The 25,369-nt window shown below is 42.3% G+C and overlaps 1 protein-coding gene across 1 annotated transcript in view; it reads left to right on the forward strand.

Annotated features, from left to right (window-relative positions):
• Nucleotides 1-25,369, forward strand: part of LOC111238956 (RIMS-binding protein 2-like) — a 67,666-nt gene that overhangs the window by 32,085 nt on the left and 10,212 nt on the right. The window contains 10 exon segments of the mRNA XM_022768693.1: nucleotides 11,565-11,687; nucleotides 14,667-14,771; nucleotides 15,764-15,814; nucleotides 18,433-18,637; nucleotides 19,614-19,771; nucleotides 19,961-20,040; nucleotides 20,200-20,309; nucleotides 22,239-23,057; nucleotides 23,338-23,361; nucleotides 24,528-24,679. Of these exon segments, the coding sequence (XP_022624414.1) occupies nucleotides 11,565-11,687; nucleotides 14,667-14,771; nucleotides 15,764-15,814; nucleotides 18,433-18,637; nucleotides 19,614-19,771; nucleotides 19,961-20,040; nucleotides 20,200-20,309; nucleotides 22,239-23,057; nucleotides 23,338-23,361; nucleotides 24,528-24,679 (1,827 nt within the window).

The raw sequence follows: 25,369 nt of genomic DNA on the forward strand, positions 1-25,369 counted from the left end.
TTAGGATTGATATTTCCCCTCTAGTCAGTCATGTTTTCTTTTTATGTTCAGTATGCATTTGTCTTGAAATGTGCTTTTAGGTGGGTTAATCCATCCACTGTTTGAAAATTATACTTGTGCAATGTGATACTACAGCTGGCATGGGTACTACCAGCAAGCAATCATCATTTTTGAAAATGTTACCTCGAGTCAGCTAATATGAGTTTCATTGAAACAGCAAACAATCCCTGCTTTCAAAACTGAATTAACCACATTCGATAATGGAGGAAAACAACAAGATATGCACCTATTTCCCAAGCAAGACTCTGCAAAGCTTGTGTGTTTTTCCCCAAACTGCATTGTGGGCTGAAATGTTTGTTTTGCTTTTTTTGTCTTTTTTTTGTTTTTTCATTTAGGTCATTTTAAATCCTACATTCAGTTAACTTGCATTAATTTATCACGTAGGTCTCAGCTTGCTTCCATCTATATAGCATATATGTCCTTATGTGTCGAATGATATAAACCAAAAAATGGCGGAGTGACTCTTAAAAACATTGCTCCAGCCTCTCTCGTGCGTCAAAAATTCACATGGTACTTTTAAATTTAATTTTATTTATTAGTTTTTTTTAGCCTACTGAAACTTCTGAAAAACCAATGGCTCCCTATAGAAGGAAAACTTTATCTTATCTAAAATCTTGTATGGCTGTTAAAAAATGGGTGTAGTCTAATGCAGTTTTGTAGTTAATCTGGTACAATGACTAAAATCAAGGTTTTTAAATTTTGTCAGTTCACCCCAAAAACCCAATTAAAAAAGTTGTCAGTGCCAAACAACAATATGATTTTTCACCTATGATTCATGAGTCCTAAATTACGTCTGTGAATCTACCCATAATATTATCTTGTATGGTACAAGTAAATGCACTTGTGTATACCTAGCTTTGTTATTTTTGCTTGTAAGTCATTCAAACAGGGTAAAACCACCAGCGCTGTTATAGCTCCATATTAGAGCTCCAAGTTTATAGAGTCCAAGTCCTTAAATCCAGTTTTTACGAGTATTATGTCCTGTCTACAGCAGTTTAATGGGCTCAGTTTAGGAGCTGTCTGTGCGTCCTGGACTCCTTAACAGACATTAGACGGTGCTGAAAACAGACAAGCTGATGTTGCAGCTGTAATTAGTGGTGGACAACAGCTCGTGACTCTGACTGCCATTTACCCATTTCTACCCACAATAAGTGGGATGAACAATCTTTGGCACACACACGCGCACACACACCAGGCATATAGGTTGCACTTCTACACACAGGACACATATTAACTTTATCGTCCTATTAAAGCACTCAACAAAGTTGGAGTGGAACAGTAGATGGATGGAGTAAATCTGTTTATGATCTGACAATTATTTCAATAAGATTGAAATAGTTTAAATACTTTTGTGTGAAGTCTTATGTATTAAGGATAAATTTAACAGCCAGTATGAACTCACTTATCTAACTTACAAAGGAGAGTAGAGAGGTTGATTATGCTTCATATATAGGTGCAGAACAGGCCTGAAACATGTGGTCTATGTATTAAAAAGGAGAGAAATAAATTTGTTGGTCGGGAAAATCTCTTCTCACAAACTTATGAACTCCAGTTTGACTTGCCCCACTTTGCGAGTTTGCTGTTGCGAAAAAGACGAAATGCAGCAAAACTCAGTTTGTTTTGCCAAGAGTGATTATATTTTTATTTCTTTATATTCTATATGGTCTATATTCTTTTTGTATGTTTTTCCATTATGCAATGCCAGTTTCAAACATGGTGCATCTGGTTGTCTGTGACTTTACCATTGTGCCAACATTGAAGACCAGCATATTTGTTATTCATTGTCCTTCCCACAGTTAGTGGAAACATATATTTTCCCCACCCATTGACGTCTGCACATTAATAACAATCCTGCTGGAGCTTTAGGGGGCACATCAATCCTCTACCACAAGAATTCCCATTTATGATCAGGAGTAACCAAGTTTATTCTTCGTCTGTCTCCATTATTAACGACTAGCACGCTATATTCTACTCAACAACTATGTGTGTGATCTAGCGTCAAGTTTTAATATTAACCAGTATGACCAAAACACCTTTATTTCTAAATTAAGCAAATCCAACATCCTGTCCCTATAAATCTTCTGTTGGCTGACGAAAGATAGCATTTGAATGTTTGCAATTAATTCCCACTTAACGGGCTGTTTTATTATATAAGTGGCCATAGCCACAAATTTGAAGCATCAAAACACTCCTAAAAAATTTAAAGCCTACATCACCTCTCATCCGCATGTTCAGGATTTAAAACCTTTACTGCCAAAAAGCAGCTGTCGGGACAGAAGTAAAATTTACATGGCACTAAACAAAGCTGTGTATGCTCTCTGAAGAGAAGGGAATTATTTTAAGGTTCTTCCCATTCATGTTTAATTTGGAGTATGAAGGCTCGTCAGCTACTGTTTAAATCTGAGAAGAGTCAAATTTAAATCATTTTCAAGTAGTTGCCAATTCCACTCCTCATTGCAGGTTGTCAGAAACCCATAAGGGAAATACTGGAACCACAATAAAGACAAATTGTACGCGTACTGACATTCTTTTTTGAACAAATCGATAGTAACCTCCTGGTGTCTGATTTGAGATCAGCAGCAAATGACAAAAACCATGACACTGCAGCTTTTTGCAGACCTTGCTGATTCACAGACCATGATTACTCCAATAAAACCCAAAGGACACCAGCCTTAAAGCTTCTAGTGTAGTGCTCATTGATGTAACAGACTTGCTTCTTTAAAGAGAATTGGCATCAAAGAACAATATACATAGCTTTTTGAGCCAGATCACAACAAATAATGTGTGTGAGGAATGATTTTCAACATGGCCTGTTTATAAATCAATTGTTTCCGATTCCGCAACAAGATGATAAAAATTTCTCTTGCAAACTACAGTCAGTGCGCGCGAACGAAAATGTATCGTCTAAGTAACTTTTTTTGTGCACGTTTTGTAGTTTGATTGAATCAACACATGGAGAACGGGCTGTTGAAAAGCTATTTTAAACATTGGCATGAAGATACAACAGAGCATACAATGTAATCTGGCTTTAAACTACATTCTATTAAATCTCCAATATCTGTTACATTATGACAAAGCGCCAAGAGACGATTAGCTTTAGTCTAGAAAGAATAGTGGGGAAGTAGCTGGCCTGTCCTAAAGGTTAAACAAAATCTGCCTTCTTACCACCTCTGAACCTACTGTTTCAGTCTTTATTGCTACTAACTAAGGCCATCCGTTATATTTGACACAAATAGTAAACTAGACTCAATTTTACAGAACGTCAATTATTCCATGTGTCATGCTTGGCCAGTTATGGGAAAGCTACAATTAATGTTTTTTTTCTGAGCCAAGTTCGGTAACATTGCTCCTTATTATAAGGTTATTAATTTACACATAGAGAAAATTTACAGTACATATTACTCCTGAGGCAGACACGGAGTATTAATCAGAGAAACTGAACGTCACTCTATTGTGAATGGCCCAGTACATTCTGGGGACTTTCTGGCCACAGTGAGCAGAGAGATTCAGGGCCCAGCAGCTAAATAATGGGTTTGGGAGGAATGATAATCATGGTGTGATAGAAGAGGAAACGTGTTGCAGACAGAGATAAATGGAGAGGACATGACGGCAAGGGGAAGGAAGAAAAGTAGTTGTCTGTTTTCTGTTTAATTTGTGATATGACGCGTTTAAATTGGCACGAAATGTGTGTGTGTCCTGCTTTGCAGTGTAGCACTGTGTTTACAAGATGTTACGGAGCAGTGTTAAGCAGAGCTGTGAATGTGTGATTTCCAACTAGAAGTGGGAAGGAAAGTGGAAAAAGCAGACATCGTTCCTCGAGAGCCTATAAAAAAGCCTTTGAGAAGGTCATTGCTTTTTTTTTCTTTTTTGGGTTTCTTATTTTTCTTTTCTTATCACACTCTTGGCAACCTCAACAAATTTTCTCCCCCTTTATCCCCCCCTTGGGGAATTCTTCCCAATTTATTTGGGGGGGGAACACCCCTTTTATTCCAAAGTTGGTCTTTGCATCCCTTCCAACCCCCACCCTGCTCTCTTACGGTATTGTCACTACCAAGGCCGTGTCCTGACCCAGCGTAATGTTCAGTGCAGAGGACAAACTGCAGCTGACACCTCATGACGTGCCATGTCTTCATAAATTAACAGTCAAAAGAGAGGAAACAAGCTTTCATTTGTGGCTGCTACTGTGTTAGGTGTGGTCTGTGCACTGACTGCTCTGTGGTCTGCTGTTGGACTTGTGATGTTCGGCGACTTACACAAGTTTAAGAGCGCCAGTAACTCACCACCTCAGTCTTCCTGTGTTCTTCCTGCTCCTTGTCTGTTCTCTCTTTCATGTCTTGGTTTGATTGTGTCCTTCCTCCGACAGCCCTAGCTGTCTCTCTGCCTGCACACAAAGATGATGGATGGACCTTGTCGGCCCTTCACTTTGTCTGTTTTGCCTCTCTCGTCCTCTGTCTTGGGTTTACTTAGTTCTTCGAGTTGTACTTGATTAAATTTGATCATAAAGGTCTGCACTGCACAATCTTTTCTTGTAACTGAACATTGACACACAAAGCTTCAACCCTTTTTTGCTTGAGGTTCAAGAGAGAGCATATTGCCTGTATGTATGGTGCTATCACTGTGTTGTGACTGTTTACAGGGTGCAGCTCATCCGTATGTAGAAATAAAAACACACAGACAGCTGTGCTTTATGGAACTTAAAAATCATCTTTTGCCAGTCAGACTCCTTTCAGTTCCTTCAATTCTATATTTTCAACCTTTTCTTCCTTTAAAAACTCCTACACATTTTAGAGGGTAATTTTAAAATAAAACTTTAATATTTCCTCCTGTTCTGGACGTAGACCAACCTGCGAATTACTACTGTATACGGCCAATATTTTCGAATTAATAGACACGTTGAACCAAAGCCCAGCCCGCCCCATCTTATCCTCCTACCGACTTCAGCAGAAAAATTAAAACCCCTGATTGACTCGCACGGACCGCTCTTTGTTTAAGAACGACCAAACGCCTGAAATAGGAGAAAAAAGGCTATTATAAATTAATTATCCTCATGATTATATCGGGATGACTGAGCGATGACAATCAAACGTATGAGCCTCCAGCTGCCCAGCATAAATAGTCGGCTATTATCCGTGACCCAGGATCTATGACCGAGTCGCAGTGAAACTCACTCTTGGAATGCTCAGATGCTGTGATAGGAGGAGAGCTATGCCCTAGTTTGAGTTCTGGCGGTAATTTTATTGTTCATGCCTTGACATGTACCTCGCAGCAGCGTCAAGCCGGCTGACAACTCATCTGAATGTGAATCGTGGAAGTGGAGAGTGCAGAACAGGAACTACAGCACCTCTTAGGTTATCTTTGATCACGTGAGCATCCTCTTATTAATCTAAATCGCTTAGTGCTGGAGTTTTACTCGCATATTGGATATTGTTTTCTGTCTATCTTTTCACCTTTCGTATGTAACAATCACTTTTCAGTCTCAGTCTTCTCTTTATTTCAATGTCTTCAACCTCAAAACCTTTTCCTACTTTCTTATGTCTCCTTTTCCAACAATGTCTCATCTCTTCGATCATCTCTCTTCGTCTCGTACGCTTTACTTCCTATGTGCTCACCGTCATTTTTTCAGCTCATCCCCCTCATTCCTAATGCCACACTACTCAAATGTGATGGGTCTGCAGTATGCACTGTGGGTATTTAGTACCTTCACAGAAGCATATTCTTGAGAAGAAAAGCTTAGCCCGATCATCACATGCATACAGAACTGAGGGAGCTGGATTCGGCACTAACCTGAGTCTCTCATATCGTGTCGCTTATATATTAAGTGTGATAAGATTGGAGTTGCCCGTGTGTGTCTTGCATACAATAGATCTCATGTCAGACTAAGGAGCTAGTCTTGTTTGCAATAGGAAGAAAATTGATGTCACTGTTACCAACTACCTCATGAACTTAGTTTCCTCTGCCTCTTTTCCGTCAGAAAGCAAGCCCATGCTGCGTTGCAGCGAGAAAAAGGATGATGGTCTGAACTTGATGCTGATTAAACCACCCTTGAATGTAGGATCGAAATTATGAACAGGTGAGGCTTCACACATCTTGCAGTGCGCAGCAGCGACTTAGAAGGACACACACAGACATGTGAAGATCGAGTGGTACCGACCAGCTTCGAACTGAGTTACAGTGATATATCTAATATTCTATTTGCAGACACTCTGAGTTATACCTTGGCTACTATCGACACATACAAATAGTCCTCTAACATGTATGCACGCATATAACATCAGTCATAATGTATGCGAATCTTAGTGATCCATCTCTTTACAGATTCAGATAAATTTGCAGCTTGTTGTTATCATCATAATATTTATGTTATACGTTTTGCCACCCCTAATCTTTATATTCTCTAACATGTTGTTCATAATACAAAACCTGTCACCGCCCTTTTTGCTGTTCAGCTACACTGTGCTGCTCGTTCTGTTTGTGCCGTTCAGGGTCTGAAGTCCACAGTTCCACACTATGCATCTGCTTAAACATTGCACACACATGACGCGCACAGAGACACTGTCGACTGGCAGTACTGTGATGGTGGGCCGATTTGATACTCTTGTGGCTAATAATGTGACTTCACAGCAGGGGCGACGTCACATTTCAGGAATATTTCGGGACTCAGAGCTCACTGCTTGGCCTCATACACCGTTGCCAACACATACAAAAAGATGCCATTCTGTGCGACTGACAAGCAGGTGGGTCATTCATGAGATGAAAAGAAGTGGGGGCAAAAGCTGGTGTTCCAGCCGTGCACAGATATGACAGTATGAATGAATGTGACTAGGCTTGCAAGGGGCAAAGATCAGGCAAGAATCTACTGGACTCTGCTAGAAGCAGTCGAATGATGGCAATCGAAAGGGGAGAAAGAAGATGAGAGAGAAACTGAGAGTGGAGAGAAGGAAGATGAGTGTTATGTATCTGGTACGTGTAGATGAATTAGAGAAAGGTGCTATCATTCGTGAAAAATAATTGGACTTCCATTTTAAGATCCTTTATTAAAGTCAAAGAGAATCGATTGAGTTTGTTATGGGAAAATGTTTTTCTATTTTATAGGCAGATTATGATAGTGCTAACACGTGGTTTAAATTTCCGACAGCGTGATTTAAATGTTTGTTTTGTATATCCTGTCCTACACTTTAATCATGCTTTAGTTAACTCATCATGTAATATTGGCCGGTCCCAACCTTTTTTCTAGTGGGGCCACAAATTCTTCCTCTTCTGACGATGGGGGCCAGGGAGTCCTAAGTTAACAGTAGAAATGATATGGGCAGCGGATGAACAGTATTATTTATGTGGAGATTACAATTGAAATTTTTGCTTGTAGCTGCCCTTTCGTTTGGCTGCTCTTATCGGCACCACCTTGTTGATTTGCAAACAAAGGTAATAATAAAGTCTTCACTGTTATTATTTATAGTACGAAGAATAACTCCTCATTTATTTTATAGAAAATAACAAACACACAGCTGATGGTAAAAAATTGCTGGGGGGGCCGGCCGGGGCCGGTCTAGCTCTCCTTGCTGGCGCAATGCCTGTGCTGGGGGGGCGGCCGGCGCGGGCGCGCCTTAGCTCTGCTTGCTGGGGCAATGCCTTGTGCCGGGGGGGGGGGCCGGCGGGCCGCCGAGGGAGCTAGCTCTGCTTGCTGGGCGCAATTGGCGGGGGGGCGCCGGCGGGCCGCCCGGGCGGCTAGCTCTGCTTGCTGGGTGCAATGCCTGTCCGGGGGGGTGGGTGCCGCGGGCCGTCCGGGCGGCTAGCTTGCTTGCTGGGCGCAATGGCGGGGCGGGGGCGCGAGGCCGCCGGGCGCTAGCTCTGCTTGCTGGGCGCAATCTGCGGGGGAGGGGGCGCTGGCGCGGGCTAGCTCTGCTTGCTGGCGCAATGCCTGTGCTGGGGGGGGGGGGGCGCCTAGCTCTGCTTGCTTTGGCGCAATGCCTGTGCCGGGGGGGGGGCGCCGGCGGGCCGCCGGGCAGCTAGCTCTGCTTGCTGGCGCAATTGGCGGGGGGGGGGGGCGGCTGGGGCGGCTAGCTGCTGCTTGCTGGGCGCAATGCCTGTGCTGGGGGGGGGGGGCCGCCTAGCTCTGCTTGCTTGCGCAATGCCGTGCCGAGGGGGGCGCCGGCGGGCCGCCGGCAGCTAAGCTCTGCTTGCTGGGCGCAAAATGCGGGGGGGGGGCCGCCGGGCGGCTAGCTCGCTTGCTGGGCGCAATGCCTGTGCGGGGGGGGGGGGGCGCCCGGCGGGCCGCCGGGCAGCTAGCTCTGCTTGCTTGGCGCAATGGCGGGGGGGCGGGGCGCGCGGGCCGTCGGGCGGCTAGCTCTGCTTGTGGGCGCAATGGCGGGGGGGGGGCCGGCCGGGCCGTCGGGCGGCTAGCTCTGCTTGCTGGGTGCAATGCCTGCTGCCAGGCGGGGTGGGTGCCTGCGGGCCGCCGGGCGGCTAGCTCTGCTTGCTGGGCGCAATGCCTGTGCTGGGGGGGGGCGGGGCGGGCCGCAGGCCGCCGGGCGGCTAGCTCTGCTTGCTGGGTGCAATGCCTGTGCCGGGGGGGTGGGCGCCTGCGGGCACCGGCCGGCTAGCTCTGCTTGCTGGGCGCAATGCCTGCTGCCGGGGCGGGGGGGGCGGTGCTGGCGGGCCGCTTGGGCCGGCCGGGCGGCTAGCTCTGCTTGCTGGGCGCAATGCCTGTGCCGGGGGGGCGCCGGCGAGGCCCCGGCGGGCCGCCATGGGGTCATCTCTCATATGCTGAGGTGCCACACCATTAAGACTAGTGTGAATTTCACAACGGAAAAGCTTTGTCCAACAGTCCTGAGTAACGCGCAGTAACATATGTCAGCCCCAGGCTTCTAAGTCGCTCCCTTCGGAACGGATGCCTCCTTAAACGTCTCCGAGGGCCCGCTTGCGACGACGAAATTTTTCGAAAGTCCACAAATTGGTGTCTACGGACTCGCTCCGTCAACGACTGCAGTAACATATGTCAGCCCCAGCCTTCTGAGTGCGCTCCCTTTCGAAGGGCCGCCATGGGTCATCTCCTCATATTGCTGAGGTGCCACACCAGCGGTCCCCAAACTTTTTTTCAGTGGGGCCACATCAACTTTCCTTTCTGAGATGGGGGGCCGAGGTTAGTCTATAACAGAAATGATATGGGCCACGGTGGACAACCAGTATTATTGTGGAGAATTACATGATAATTTTGTTGTAGCTTGCCCTTCGTTTGGCTTTGGCCACCACCTGTGATTTGCAAAAAACAAGTAATAAAAAGTCTTCACATGTGTTTATTTTATCAGTACCACAGATACTCCATTTATTTTATAGAACAAATAACAACACACAAACTGATTGGTAATGTTCAAGTAAGAATGACAGGTGATGTGATTTGTAACAGGTACAAGTGATGTTAACAAACGGTAAGTGCTTCTGTCTTTACAGGTAGTGAAATAATATTAATACAGCAATAGTGGTCAGAATCAGGTTTAGAACATGTTGCCTATAAAAAGAGCATTTACTATAATGAACATTTTTTAATATCTATTGCTATTGAATATCAGTAGGCTTACCATACTCAGTGTGAGCTGCGTGGGCTCTACTTCTGACTGGTGAGGAGATCGATGTCAGGTTCCATTCCAGTTTACAGCCAGTCTCAGAGACTGATGCAGGTGCTTTGATCTGTGAGACTTGATCTCGTCGAGATTTTTTATCAGCTTCAGAGTTGCTCCACAGGTCTGCCAAACTCAGCCAGCTCAAATTGACAGAGAAGGGCCAGCCGGTGTCGTTTAAGTTGTCAGCGCAAAAGGGTTCTGGAATGTGCGCGATTTCTTTAACGTGGACATGAAGCTCACGGAACCGCCACACCGAACTCCGCCCCTCAGTGATTTCCAGGTGCGTCCTTGCACTTCTCGGTTGGGAACGGGACGCCGGTTATCATGACAGGCTTCGAGTAGCAGAGGGATGGGTGAAAGCTTCTTGTTTTTGCACCTGTCCAATAAGCAGTGCTAGTTTAAGCCTCAAAATACTTTTGATGTGGGACATACATGTCAGATTAGTTGTCCCTTGCCTTGGAGCTGCAAGTTGAGGCCGTTTAAAATTTCTGACACATTCTGTTAATAAAGGCGAGGTCCCATTTCCATTCCTGTGTCGATCAGCTCTGGGACAGTTTTTCCCTTTGTCAGAGAAAGGCATTTGATTTTCGGCGTTAGCAGGTCGTAAAAACGCTCTTACAAACTCTGCCCAGTCTAACCAGCGGACTTCAGATGGTAAAGCACGTCTTGGCCTCGATTCTAGCTCGGAGAGAAAGGCTTAGGAACTGCCCTGTGTTTAAGTCCGTTTGCTCTTATGAAGTTTATGCAGGACACACACAACCACCTTCATGACAATTCCCACCTCAGAACTCTTTTGCAAGCTTGACGCTCTGGCTCTCGGTCACGATATCACAAGTCACGTACAGACATATTACCATTGCGTGTGAGGAGGTGAAGATAGCCACTATTAACTATTAAATAGCTCATAACTATGCGTCAATTTTCTAATTAGATGCCAAACCTTTAAAGTACGGATAGTTTATTGATTGTTATGATAGGGAAAATCAATTTTAACTAAATAATTAGTTGATGTTTAGAGGATTGTCTGCGGATCGTTAATGTGAGGCCACTTGCATTGCTTTGGCGGCGTCCGGATGTGGCCCGCGGGCCGTAGTTTGGGGACCCCTGATGTAAAGCATCCTTGAATATCTAGAAAAGCTCTCTATAAATAATTGCTATTATTATTATTATTATTATTATTATTATTATTATTATTATTATTATTATTATTATTATCATTATTATTATAGGCTTGATAATAATGATAATTATAGTGATATAGTTCAATCCAACTCTGCAATCATAAAGTCCTCTTTATGAATGAACTCATTTCCTTTGCAGCAGTCTATTTTTGTGCACTTTGCGCTTATCTATTGTGCACTCATCTGTTTTGTTAATTAATGAGATGATGGGTGTATGGCTGAGGGATGGTTCTGCTCAATCCTGTGAGGCCACCTTTAGAGGAACTAGCTTAGCTCAAGGCCTCTGACTGATGAAGAAACGAGACGCAGAACGCTCCAGTCAGCAGCTCTGTCTCATCACGGCTAAATGGAAATGTGCTGATTAATTCCTCTTCAGAGTGTGAACTCCCAATCAACCCTCCAGCCAAAGAAAAAAGCAGCCTCTATTCATAAATGCAAAAACTAGGTCTGCTGCAAGAACAAACCTCATAAAAACTGCATGCTTGTTTTCCTCTTTTAAGACAGAACAACAGAATAATGGGTGCATTTTGAAAATCTTCAAGTAAAACAAAGAGGAAATTAAAGTTTTTTTCTTCATTTACTTTGTTGTGTTTGTTTTGTTTTTACTGTTTGTGTCACCACTGACTTTTTCAATGGTCTTTTATATCCATCTTGTTAACACTCCTCTGAACCTCCTCTTGCTCTTCTTGGACTCTTTCTGTCCATGTAGGTGCGATCAGACTATGACCAGCTGAGACAGACCTTTGCTGTAGTGAGCCAGGAGAGAGACGTGGCCCAGCGGCAGAGGAGCCAACTGCAAGGCAAAGTGGAGAACCTGGAACAGGTTCTAAAGGTGAGACATCCCTCCATTTATGTATTTTTCATCCCATGTACCCCTGAAAAGAAATATCACTTACATCCTCCTTTTAATCCTGATGAAAATATGGGAATCGAAGTCTACCTCTTCATCTTTTTAATTCATCTTCCTTCACCATCTGTTTCCCCTGCAAGTTTTCCTCTGTGCCTTCATAATTACATTTTTGCATCATATCTCTTTTCCAAGCAGTAGATCATTTTCATGATCTAAAGTTTGATGAAGTTTTCATTTTGTGGATACAGTCACACTTATAATATCTGTTGCTAACTTCCTTAAACTTTTCCAAATCCTATCTGTGATTTCTCACTAAATGACAGGAGTGCTCTGCTAGTTGTCTGACAAAGAGTATGGAGTAAAAGAGACCATATGACCAGCTCCACATAACTTAATAATGTCAGAAATCAAATTGGAGTATTGAAATCCTGTCGGTAAGTGTCTCAGTTCAAATAATAGACCTGAAGAAACTGAACTCTTGGACTTCTTGATTAAAGGATCTTGAAATTTTATTTCATATTTATTTAAGAACAATTTTCCCTTGTCTCACAATTTCCTCAGAAGGGAGATTTAATCATCTGCAGCTGTGGATTAAATTATATATGTTTATATGTTTATGTTTATTGAATCTAAATTTAGTTCAGGAATTGACACTATGCATCTGGAACCCCTGTGCCACATATCTCAAAGCTTAGAAATTTAGGAGGACCCAAGTCTAAACCCTTTATCCTCTTTTCATACCCCATCATCACCACCGAGTCTACCTGTCCATGTTTTCACTGGCGTACTGTAGATCTCACTCCATTTGTCAAACATTCCCACCCTCACGCTGTTCATTCATCCCCCTGTCCTCATTTTTCAGTCCAGATTTTCATCCCTCTTTTGGAAATGTTGCCACCTCTCATGTGTTTGTTTTCTAAGAAAACTTTAGAAGGAAAGTGATGCAACGCATGAGGTGACGTGTCATCGGTTTCATGGAGAGGCTCTTTTTTCATCGTGTTCTGGTCTGCCAATAGTAATCAGACACAGTCTCACCGCGCCGCGAGAGGCACTCTCATTACAAATCCTCGCCTCCCTGTATCTCCTATCGATTGTCTGTTTGTCAGGATATTTGAGAGAGAAATGTACCCATCTGAGAAAAACTGACCTGCTCTCTAATACAGCAAAGAGCAGTTTGTCACTCTCTCATTGTGTATTGATTATGAAGACAAAGAGACTATTTAGAGAAAATTACACAGGGCGATGTGGGTGGAGAAAGCAGAGATGGAGGAGGAAACACAACATGAAAAAACTGGAAAAAAAACGGACTTGATTTAGCTGATTTAAAAAGGGTTCTTCAGTCAGGAATAATGAGATACAGCACTGTCAATCTCTGTTTTAAAGTTATATGATAATATATAATAATAAGGCAATAGTCAGCACACCACATCTTATTCTGGGCCTTTCTATCACAGCAGAAGGGCAACATGCGAGACAAACATGTAGTAAGAAATAGAAGAAATAGAATCTCATCTTCCAGTTGATTTTGGATCTTTACCACAGCAGTGTAAATCAGAGCTACAGATTTATTTGTTGTAATTACACAGCTGGGATCACTCTCATTTATGGGCAAGCCTAGATTTTCTGTCTAGACGTCTACCATCAATAGGTCTTACTCTTGCAGTAAGGTTTTACTTCTCGGTCAGCCTTGGTGAGAGTTCAGTTGAGTTTGAGTTTTTGAGTTGTGCTTTCTTGCTGGTCGGTCTTCTGCTGCCTCTCTGCCTCTGTTTCCATTCAGCTTATGCTGAACACTTGAATTCCAGCTGCTCCAGTGGAGCTGCTCAGGTCTATTTCTGTTTTACCATGACATCACAGGGTGTTTCCTGAAAATGTAGGTGACTTCATCAAGTTCTCCCCGAATATTCAAGGGTTAAAAAAAATAGTTTTCTGACAGTGTCAGCCTCTCAGCCAGCCCGGTCCTCTGCAGCTTAGAGCTTCTCCCTGATTATGCAAAGCAGTGGCTGCCTGCTCAGGACACCTCGAAGCCACTCCAGGAGGTAAAGAGGCTTTTCTTTTTTTTCTTTTTTTCTTTTTTTTTCAAGGGAGAGAGAATACGGAGAGAAAATGATGAATGTCAGAGCTTTCTAAGCTGTCTTTTCTTCTTAAGCCTGCAGAAACATCTTGTGCCTTAACTCTGTTTCTGCAAGATGTGGCAGCTGGTCGTGACTCCACGGATAGATACTGTATAGTCATGAGTCGGCTGATTTCGGAGAGGGTAGATTTGGGATCAGCGTGGGTGACCATGTATGACAGCTTTGTCTGAGTCACGTTGGAACATACAGTAGATTGGATGCGACAGATATACATTATAAATTATATAATGTGCTCATACTGTATAAAACTTTTCATATTTTAAGTAGTGAACTCGAGACTTGAGAAGTTGAGACTGATTTTTAAAGTAGTAGTTCAACATTTTGAGAAATATGCTGCTGGCGGTAGCTCCGTAGTTCAGACACAGAGACATGAGAATGGTATCAATCTTCTCTCAGCATGAAAGCTAATAAGCACATTTCATAATGTCAAACTTTTCCTGTTTTAATTTGAAAGCTGATGCAACCAAATCATTGCTTTGACCATATTCTGACGACCCCGATATCACAAACTGTGAGCATTTCTCTCACATCAGAATGCAGAACTGCCTGCAGCTAATTGTCATTCAGATAGATTGTGCTCAATTTTCTCAAAGGCTCCTTGATAGGGTGGGTAAGCCAACCTACTGCAGCACACACCCTCCTTTCAGTGTCAGGGATAACAGCAGCAATATTCAGGTAATTGTTGAGACTTTCAAGGTCTAGCTGTATTGTATCTGTCACCATCAATAGAGAAGGATTGTGGTCGGGTAGCTCTTTTGGGATATTGTCAAAAATCATCTCTAAGTAACATCCTTCAGCATAACCACATCTTTTTCCTCTCCTTTCTTAGCATATGCACGAGGCTGTAGAGCTGAAGCAGCAGCTGCAGATAGAGCATGAGCAATCCTTGGTGGCCCTTCACACCAAACAGAAGGAGATCAATCAATTGCATAAGGTATGGCCAAATGGATAAAGTCAAAAAAAAAAGGAAAGGGGGTTATTAAAAGCTTAATTTTTATGCAGTTGACATAACGCTCCTGGGTCATTACTTTCTGATCAGAGCAGTGACTTGATGCCAAAGCTCCTCGTTCAGTTATTGATGTGTCAGTAGCCAGTTTGTGCTGATTCACTGTCACTGAATCAGTGCTACTGTATCAGGAAATATAAAGACCTCAGAAACCTGTCCAAAAATCAGCAGTTTTTATTAGAGATGCAGTTTCAACCACTCTTTGCTAAAAATGTCCCTTTTCTAGTTGTTGATAAATTTATACACCTTGGGAACATCTTTCAGCATGCAGATATGACTGCTCTAGGTGTTGTATTCTGTCTGGTACCTTTTTGAAGACTGGGGATATATGTGTTCTTACTCTGCTTAGAAAGCAGTCAAACAAAACTTCAAATATGACAAGGAACACTTGGACTTCAAGTGCTTTTGATACTTTTGAGGCTGTTCAAATATTGAGGATGTTAAATTGTCTGCCTTACTTTTTACCAAGTCTGGCCCAGATTGGTTGCAGGATTTATTTCAGTGCTTGTGCTGCATATTTAACTACAACATGTCTTACAGAAACTCAATCACCTTGATAATCATCACTCAGAGATTTTCAAACCTACATTTTTAATTGTTAAATGAACCAGTTAATAACGAACACACAAACAGTTGTGTAGTGTCCAACCAGAGTGATTTGCACAATTACACAGAGAGCTTTTTAATGTTGAAGACTGTGCTTTTACTTCCCTCACTGGACACAAACATCCCCTAAAATAAATGTTCTAGTGTTCATTAGAGCTGTACCATCAGGAGTAGGGATCTCCTGCTGTGATCAACCATTGAGCCTCCTCTGGGTACTGGGTTGACAGTATATCAGCTGTGTGCTGTCTGTTCTGCATCATGGACTGTGATCACAGTGTCAGCTGTCACTGTGTGTTTCTGTGTGTTCTCTGCAGGCTCGGGTGCAAGCTGACCAAGAGCATGAGGAAGCAGTATACCTGTTAGAGGTACAGTAACATGAGAAAAACACAGAACTTTCTCCAGCTTTACCCCAGTGTTACTTTGATAAATATAGTTTGTCTCTTTGTTTTAATCTGATAAAATAAAACAGAAAATCGTTTGGGATGTTTCATGTAGTACTAGACAGATAAGGAAATAAGGAAGATGCTCAACAGATAAGGAAGACACAGATGGCAAATACAGGTCTATGCATATATAGCTATATATGTGAAGATATATGTGAAAAATGTTTAAATTAACAGAAGAAACTAGTCTTACAAAGGCCAGTTTACACATTACACTGACCACACTAGCAGCAGTGTGAGGCTGTGCTATGTATACTAGCTATAAAATGTAGCAGTACTAAAAAAAATTTAGCATGTACTAACATTTATTAATTAGCACTGAACAGTACAGCTGAGGTTGACGGGAGTTTAGTAATAAAATACGAAAGACAAAATTGTCAAAATAAAAATTTTGACCTGCTGATGGTGCCAGAGGAAAAGTCAGGTGCTCACCAAAGTCAGTAGGTTTCATCGTCTGGGGACCATGAATTAATCATTTGAATACTGATAAAAATGATAACAGTATGAGTTGTCCTACAGCAAAGCTAACAAGAGATTGAGGGAGATGTCAGAAAGGCACAGTCTGCACACGGCCCTCAGAGTACGTCTAATCAGGCCAAACACCTGCGTGGGTGGGCAGTGAGTGTGTAGGGACCTTAATGTTGAGCAAGATGAGACCAACGACACCTTGGTTTAACTGGGCAGCACACAGGACTTGTTGGGAACATTGTCAGAAACTTAAACCTCCGACTCATGGCCTCTGTCGTCTTTCTGGATCTTGGTTTAATTTAGGTTCCTCGAGACTTTTCATCTGTTCTGACATATAGAAATAGTGACTTGCTGATGCCCTTTGCCTTGAAACAGGTGGTGTTGCATAAATTATGGCTTTTCATTTGAATTCCACATATAGTCTGCTGTAACATCATGTAAGTTTTTTTTTTTAGTACTGTGATACTATTTTCCTGTAGAAATAACAGAACAGACATCAAAAGCCAGCTGATTGAAAAAATCAGTTTGTCAACATCAAGGCTTATTGAATAATATAATAAAACATTGAGTTTTCTCTTTCTCTTCTTCTAGGTTTTCTGTATTGTTGTTGGACGCAATATCACTAAAAACTTTTATCACAACATTTGCGGACTCACACATCCCATTAATCCTGCATCCAGGCTGACCTTGAATACTTTTATAAATTTCCCCACGATCAAATCACCGACCTGCTGTGTTTCATCAGAGTCTTTAAGATGCTTGTCACTGGCCCGTCTACTTGAAATTATTTTCTCATTTCACTCTAAATCCTTTTGTCACGACAATAGTGTGTTGACTCCTTTGAGTGTAGTTCAAGTGAGGTCATGTTATTATCCATCTTAAGCACTTGAATACGATTTTACTGAGCAAGCAGCCTCAGTTTGGCTCAGATAAACATCAAGCGTTTGGATGGAGAAATGGAAACTCCACTGTCAAGGAGTGTAGCTCTCTTCTTACAAATCCAATGAATTAATTTATAGTCTTTTTCACACGCCTGTATCTGCACACTAATGGGCAAACACACACTTTAACAGGAAGAAAACCATAGCTCCACTCTCTATAGGAAACAAACCTAGAACTTATAGTCTGTATTCTGTGAAACCACAGTCCTCAGTCATTTTGTGCTTGTTGGGCTTTTTTTATTTTGACAGATGTATATTTGTCTTTTCAGTTCCTCCCACTTTCATTTTGTTTGGTTTCTGTGTATTTATCTGAGCTGATAGATATATTGTTGTTTTGCATTATTTTTTCCTACTTTGCATCAATTACAATAGCATTTACTGGTGTTTGGTGTTTCAGCATGTATTTTTTTCTTTTAATTTTTCTTCTTTCTTTATTTTTTTTCTGTTCTGCTGCTTTTTATCTGAACAGAACAATAAGGACAGAATGTTTCAGGTATTTATTTTCCTCCCCGGTTAGTTTCATCTCCCCTTTGTTGCCTGTGTGAATTTGCAGCAAATCACCGGAGCTTTCAAAGCCTTTAGTGGGTATTTTGTGCAAATTGAGAATCCCTATATACACTGAATGATACTGAATAAGGTTTTGCTATATTTCTTTATCCATATGATACCCACTGTACACCCATACATCTTCCCCAGCTTCTTCTGATATGTCAGTGATATGATGTATTTAATGTATATACTGTAAGTTTTCTAATCCTCTTAACTCTTTGCAGTGCTCAGGCTTTGTTATCAGAGTTTAGCTATGTTGTGTATCAGCAGTTGCAGCAGATGACTCTACACTTCCATGTGCGTTGATTAGACTGCAGTGGTTTCAATATAATATGCTGCTATAAGCTGGAAAATGGGTCTTTAGGGATCCTTTTCTAATTGGTTCAGTGTTGGATCAACATTAACAGATAAAACGTTGGCTATTCTTTAGAGGACTCGTATCTGTGCAAATACATGTGATGAAGTACGTTCCATGCTTTGCGTCTTGGAGTATGTTTTTCCTCATATTTTGTTCTCTTTTTTTTCCACTCCCTTCTCTTGGCCATTATCACCCCCTTTTGCTCTCTTCATTGTCTGTCAAAGGTCAAGGTTCGTGACCTGGAGCAGAAATGCAGGTCACAGAGTGAACACTTCCACCAGCTGTCCAAAGAGTTGCTGAATTTTCGTTTGCAATCAGATACTGTGGACATCCTTAAAATTAATCCCACCTCCACATCTCAGATCCCCCTCTCACTACACAAGAAACTCCCACAGGTCATCGTTGGGTTTGAAGGCCAACCGGAGACAGGTGGGTCAATAGTCCCACCTCATTTTCAAACTTCAGTTTTGAGTAATTAAAAAAAATGTGTTTACATATTAAATTTTTATATGTATGATTCATTAGAATTATTTTGGTAGTAATATTTCATCATGGTCTAATGATGATTTTATATCTTTACTCAGTGGTGAATGTAGCTCTGTGTGCTTTGACAGTAAGAAAATGTTACTAAGAGTTAAATGGTTCACCACCAGTGGAGTCCACCCATTCTTAAGAATGTATGTATTCTCACTACACTTGATGAAAGCACCCACCAAATTACATGTGATCAAAAGGCTTTATGATCAGAATGAAATGAGAGTCAGAGCAATCTTATCCTGAGACAGCTAACATAACAGCTGGATCAGCTTACTCCTGACCAGAGGTGGACACCATTAACGGCGATACTGCTTATTCATGATCAATATCTACCCTAATTGATCACAGGCCTGATGTATGTCATGAATGTAGTTTAACACATTAGTATTCTAACAACACATGGTGTAACCTGCAGAGCCAGCAGATAAAGCCATATCAGCGATGTAGATTTATACAGTCTGGCACAGACCAAAGGTCTTTGAAGTGCTGGAAATCCTGTTTTATCTTTCTCTTCACTTGAAACAGAGGGGGCTCACTGATGCTTTTGTTCTAATGCATAATATTACCCACTCACAAACCACAAGAACCCAGTGATGCAGTGGATCCATGTTGTTGACTTACGGTAATTTCCTCAAAGAATTCAGCCATTCACACCGCTAGACTGCAGTTTTCTATTTTGTTTCGTTAAGATTATTTTTCCCATGAGGACCTCAGTGGTATTTAAGGACAAATACGTTGCCGATGTGAGGTGTTGATGGGGATGGAATAGAATTTGCCATGAAGATCAATAGCTGTGCAATGAGCAGCAAATGGGTAGAGAAGGATTGACAGTTGCTCTTCATTTGCTATGGAAATCAATGTCTCCCAGGCGATGAGAGCGCGGCAAACACGCCGCTACTGATCTCCCAGTTCTTGCCCTGCATGCCGGAGACTGGAGACAGAGAAGGACCAGAACTGCTGTCTGTCAAATCCAGCACCGTGACAACGGACCACCCCAGCACCCCTCGACAGCTGACCTCATCAGAGGTGGGTCTGAGTGACACCACATCACTAAATTTCATCACATTATTGCATGTACCATACCTTGAAGACAACAACATTACCCTGGCCATGTTGACTTATATTGTCATATATTCAAACTTAATGATGGTAATAATGATTGATAATTGTTTAATCTTATTTAACAATATCTTTGTTTCTGTCGTTAATCTATAGATGGAGGATGAGGCCAGCCCATCACCCAGGTCCAAGCCTCGCTACACAGGCCAGGTCCGCCTTTGCACTGCCCGCTACAGGTGAATGAGACCAGCTTCAGGAGTCTTGGTTTTATTGCAGATGATCTTTATTAAGTTTATTAACAGGTTCTTTATGAATGTAATAATATTTACAGATTTAAGGAAGAGGCTCTTGACATAAAAAGTAAAAGAGTGAAGTGTTAATATTTTTCCTTTCAGTTATAACCCTTACGATGGACCAAACGAGCATCCTGAAGCAGAACTCCCCCTTGTGGCCGGAAAGTATCTGTACGTGTATGGAAACATGGATGATGATGGCTTCTATGAAGGTGAGAAATAAAACAGGCCAACACAAGTGATGTGTTTGAAGTTGTCCTTGAGTTGGAGATGACTGAAAATAATTTTAGCATTAACTTGCAAGTTAGTCTTAAGCAGGCAATCAGATGACAAATGTCATAAAAGAATGTCAGTGCAAAGATAAAAGATGACAGTAAAGCAGGGGGTGTCCTTTGTTGCTTTTCAAGTTGTGTGATTTTGCCTGAGTCAGTGTCTGCTGCTGTAGCAGAGAATGCTTGACAGTCACAACAAGCGTGTGCATCATCATGTATTAATTACCTCACAATGAGACAAATGCCAAAAAGTGTGTGTCAGCTCAGTTTCTCCCCTAGAGAATTTGATCTACTTAAAATATTGTACTTGGCGTCTAAATGCTTTTAAAATGACCATGTCTGGGGAGCACTGACTGTTGTAGCACATACGCTGTACATTGTATTGTTTATGTACGAGTATATGTATAGTTGTTGTATATTTAAAGTGACATGCATTACAAGCTCTCTACATTATGATATAACACAATGAAAACTTATTGTAAAAGGATTATAATGCTGATGCAGTCATTCTACACACTGCTACAAAGGTTGCTGTTAGGTTGCATGACAGTTGCAGCATTCATACCTCATACATTATCTGTCCTTCATAAAACTGTTGGCTATATTCATCTTGTGACCTCCTCTTTGTTACTGCAGTGTGAATGTATTCATGTAGTTATGTTGCCATGATTTTTAAGACTGTTCCTGATGAGACATATGAGACATTGCGATCTATTTTTTGAATGCTCACATATTAGAGTTGCCAGACCTGTTTTATAGTTTATGATCCACCTATGTATCAGTGTTTGTAATTGATTATTTCTTACTTTAAAGTTCCACCAGATGATATCTATCCCTGCATGTATCTCACACTTAAGTATATAAATTTATAAGTATGCTCCAGTGCAGCAGTGTCACCAAGAAAAATTCCATTGCACTTTTCATAAGTGGTGATTGGAGTGATTCTCTTGTATAATCTCTTTAGAATCATGAAGGCTTCTCAATCAGAGGCAATCCTAATCCCTCTAGCTAGCAATCCTGCAGCCAGCGCAGGCCGTCACAAACACAGTAGTACTCAGCTGCAGTGATTCATTAGCTGTGGGCGGTGAGATTGCATGGCATCGTGGAGAAGCCTTGTATTTACCATGCAGGAGGGAGAATCGGGCCTGACCAAGCTGTTGTCAAGATGGGACCTTGGTCCCTTTTAGCTTGATGACTAATCCAGTGGGACTCATCTTAATCGTCAGCACACACAAACAACACACACAGACACAGATGCACACATGGTCTTAAGGTCTCCAAGGCCTCTTTGGAAAAAGGGATTGAAGGACGAGATGATAGCTTTTTTGAAGACAAAATTCTTCCCTTTGGGAAAAATACTACAGAACAGATCTAAGATGTTTTTTTCTGCATTGACCACAGCATCTACATGCTCAGGGGTGTTCCTGGAAATGTTCAAAAGCAGTGAACTTAAGTTCAAGTTCTTCAAAATCTTGAAAAGGAGTGTTTTCTTCCTTCTGTGTTTACTGGAGAGAGTATAAAAGATGGCATCAGAGAACCAGCGGTGCATCTTACATCTTAGAGAATAGTACATACTGTATATTTACAACTCTCCTGCCTCTAACTCTCTGACTCATTCCCACCTTGCAAGGAAAAAAACTCACGTACAATTATATGTATTCATGTTACTGCTTTCGTTTTGTCTTTCTCTTGTAAGGATCCATTAGTGAAGACTATTTTAACATTCGTAGGAGGCACCACACAGGGATAGTTGTTAAAGGGTAGTATTTTCAGGTAGTTGGCATTACACTATTAGGAAACATGAGCATAAAAGTATGAGGCACAAAATAGTTTTCTGTACCTGTCTCTCTACTTCTTTCTGTGTCACAGGGGAGCTGCTGGATGGCCAGCGAGGACTTGTCCCATCCAACTTCGTGGAGTTTGTCCAGGACAAGGAAAAACCAGCGATTCAGGCTGGGGAGGGAGGAGAAAACCTGGGCCCACTGGACCACACACCCATGGCCTTGATGGCAGTGGATGGAGGTGCCTCCCAGGATGGCCTCCTGGGTTCAGCTAATGCCTTGGTTCCCTGTAGCAATGGGACAGGGGGGCCCCTTGACCCTGAGGACCTGGCTGAAAATGTTGTGCCTTATCCCCGAAAGATCACCTTGATCAAGCAGCTGGCACGGAGCGTCATTGTGGCCTGGGAGCCTCCACTAGTGCCTTTGGGCTGGGGGAACATCTCTGGCTACAACGTGTTAGTAGATGGGGAACTTCGTGCTAGTATACAGTACGGTGGCCGGACCAAGTGTTTGCTGGAGAAGCTGGACCTGGACGGTTGCGTTCATCGCGTGTCCGTGCAGTGCATCACTGACCGGGGCTTGTCAGACGAGCTGCGGTGCACCTTGCTGGTGGGAGCCAATGTGGTGGTCGCACCATGCGGTCTGCGAGTCGATGACATCCAGCGTGACACTGCCGAGCTCTCCTGGTTGCCTAGTAACAGTAACTATGGTCACACCGTGTTCTTGGATGGGGTAGAGCACGCGGTGATTAAGCCAGGAAGGTATAGACTACGCTTCCTCAACCTGAAGCCCCTGACGGTGTACAAAGTGACAGTGGTGGCACAGCCGCACCAGGTGCCATGGCAACTGCCACTGGAGCAGAGAGAGAGGAAGGAAGCTGGTGTGGAGTTCTGCACCCAGGCTGCAGGTCAGCAAGGCTCATTTCTATATATAGAGATCCATTACCAATAATATATCCATAGCTCCATAACAGACAATTGTCAATAGTATTGTATGCTTTCTTTGTGTTCTTTGTTTTAACACTGCTGTAGTAGGACAGATGGAGATTACAGACTGCTACTACTCTGTTTATAATGTCAGGTCTAATATGTAACATAACGTCATAACGTCAGTTATCACTGTGCTGTAGAAGAGTACAGTAACGCATTGCCTTACCATGCCATTGTTGTGTATTGTATTTTGTCTAGGTCCAACACCATATTGCAGAACAGGTCAGAATGAAACATCAGTCCTGGGCTGAGTTTCCCATGTCTTAGCACTTTGTACAGAAAACCGATGGACAGAGATGACATTAGTGCTATGATACTTTTGGACGAGGGTTATACTCATGAGACTAAATAGATGAATTAATTAGTTGAGCGATGTGGGCAAAATGGCATTTTGTTATGGTTCTGAGATTGAAGAACAACTTTTCATCTACTAACAATGTTGTCATTCATGTATCTAATGAAATTTAAACACACCATGTTTTTTCTAACCAAATTCAAATGCAATTTTGCCCAAGTTTGCTTACTGCACCAAGCACATGACTAATTAGAGACCAGCCCTGCATCACAAGATACAATCAGTTATTATTCTGATGAGTCATTTACTCAGCCTATAGCCTAGCCTAGAATAACCAGTTCTATATAAAGCAGTGCCCTTCCACTGCTCACTGAAATGGCCATTTTGTATCAGTGTGCATTTGCTTCTGCTTGAATGCAGTTGTGCATGTTTTATGCAGTGATCCAGGAGAGTGGAAGACAAAGACTGGGCTGTAGTTAGTCTCTCTGGATTGTGTGCTGCATGCTGAGACAACAGTGTTTCTCTAAAGAGGCCCAGAAGCCCGCGTTTTTCATTCTACCTTTTTTTTTTTTTTTTTTCCTTTTTAAATCTTCTAATAAAGAGTAATGTATGGTGGTTATGGTGTAGCACTAGACAAGAGGAAAATATTTTGCAAAATAATGATAACACTAAGAGGGCTCAGTTTGATTATGGAGCATCTTAGGTTAGTCCCACAGTCACGCATCCATATACTATCATAACATTTTATAAACACAGCACACAATGTCTTGTGAATGTCCCCCACTAGCAATGTCACATTATTACAAGTATCAGCATGGACTGTGCATATGTACAAAGTACAAAATAAGATGTAAATGTAATTCTTTCACACATTTAAACATGTAGGGCAAATTATGAATGAACCCAGTTTGTTGTTTTCCTGAATCCTCCCACCCCCTCTCTTGTATGTGGGCATTCCTGTGCATGGTTGTGAGTGTGCCCATTTGTGCATTTGATGAATGCATCACACCCTCTCCTCTTGTTTGTATGTTGATGATATCTAAACAGTGAATCATTACTTTTTTTTTCTTACACCTATTCTCTCACCTCCCAGGCCCTCCACTGCCTCCCCAGGATGTACAGGTGCTCTGTGGGCAGGCTCCAGGGGTCCTACAGGTCTGCTGGAAGCCACCAATCCTCTCTCCCACAGGCACATCTAATGGTGCAAATGTCATTGGCTACGCAGTATGCACTAAAGGACAGAGGGTGAGTTAGCAGGTTTTAGTATTGCCAAGCAAGACTTTGTCCTTATTTCAGCTCAGTCTGTTAAAGAAGGTGTGGTGAGTGACGGTGAGGAGCTCATCTTGGGTTAAAGGCCTCACTCGTGATTAGAGAGAAAATGTGACTTTCTACAGTATCGTGGATACAAAGGAACTGGTTTGTTGAGAATTCACAAGCATATGGGATCCATATTTCAAAGGCCTACATGCAGTACACAGACACATTATGTAAAACACTGTGTGAACTGTCTGATCCACTTCAAACATGAGAACATACATCACAGATGGGATGCTAATAGCCTCTGTTGTTTAGTGAGGCGTTATGTCATCAAGGTCCTCAGCGCACACAGCAGTGCCACCTACTTGTGAATCACTATCAGTACAGGTCTCTCAATGTGGAACCTGTGAAATGTCTTGGAAAGGTCTCTTACTCCCTCTGGTGACATTCAGAGTAAATCAACACAATATCTGGAAAGTGTAAATCAACACTGAGCCATGTTTGGCAGCAAACTACTGTGCTGCTCTCTGAGTTGGAACTTAAAAGCGTTTTAAGTAGCATTTTGCCAGTTCCTCATGAGTGACGAAAGAGCAGGGGATCATTATAATGAGATTCATCCTTGTTACAGGACTAGTTCAGAGAACCCCAGTGCAGAATGCAGAGGAATTGGAACAAGGG

This window comes from Seriola dumerili, unplaced genomic scaffold (genome assembly GCF_002260705.1).
Source record: "Seriola dumerili isolate Sdu_G_001 unplaced genomic scaffold, Sdu_1.0 BDQW01001815.1, whole genome shotgun sequence".
Lineage (NCBI taxonomy): Eukaryota > Metazoa > Chordata > Actinopteri > Carangiformes > Carangidae > Seriola > Seriola dumerili.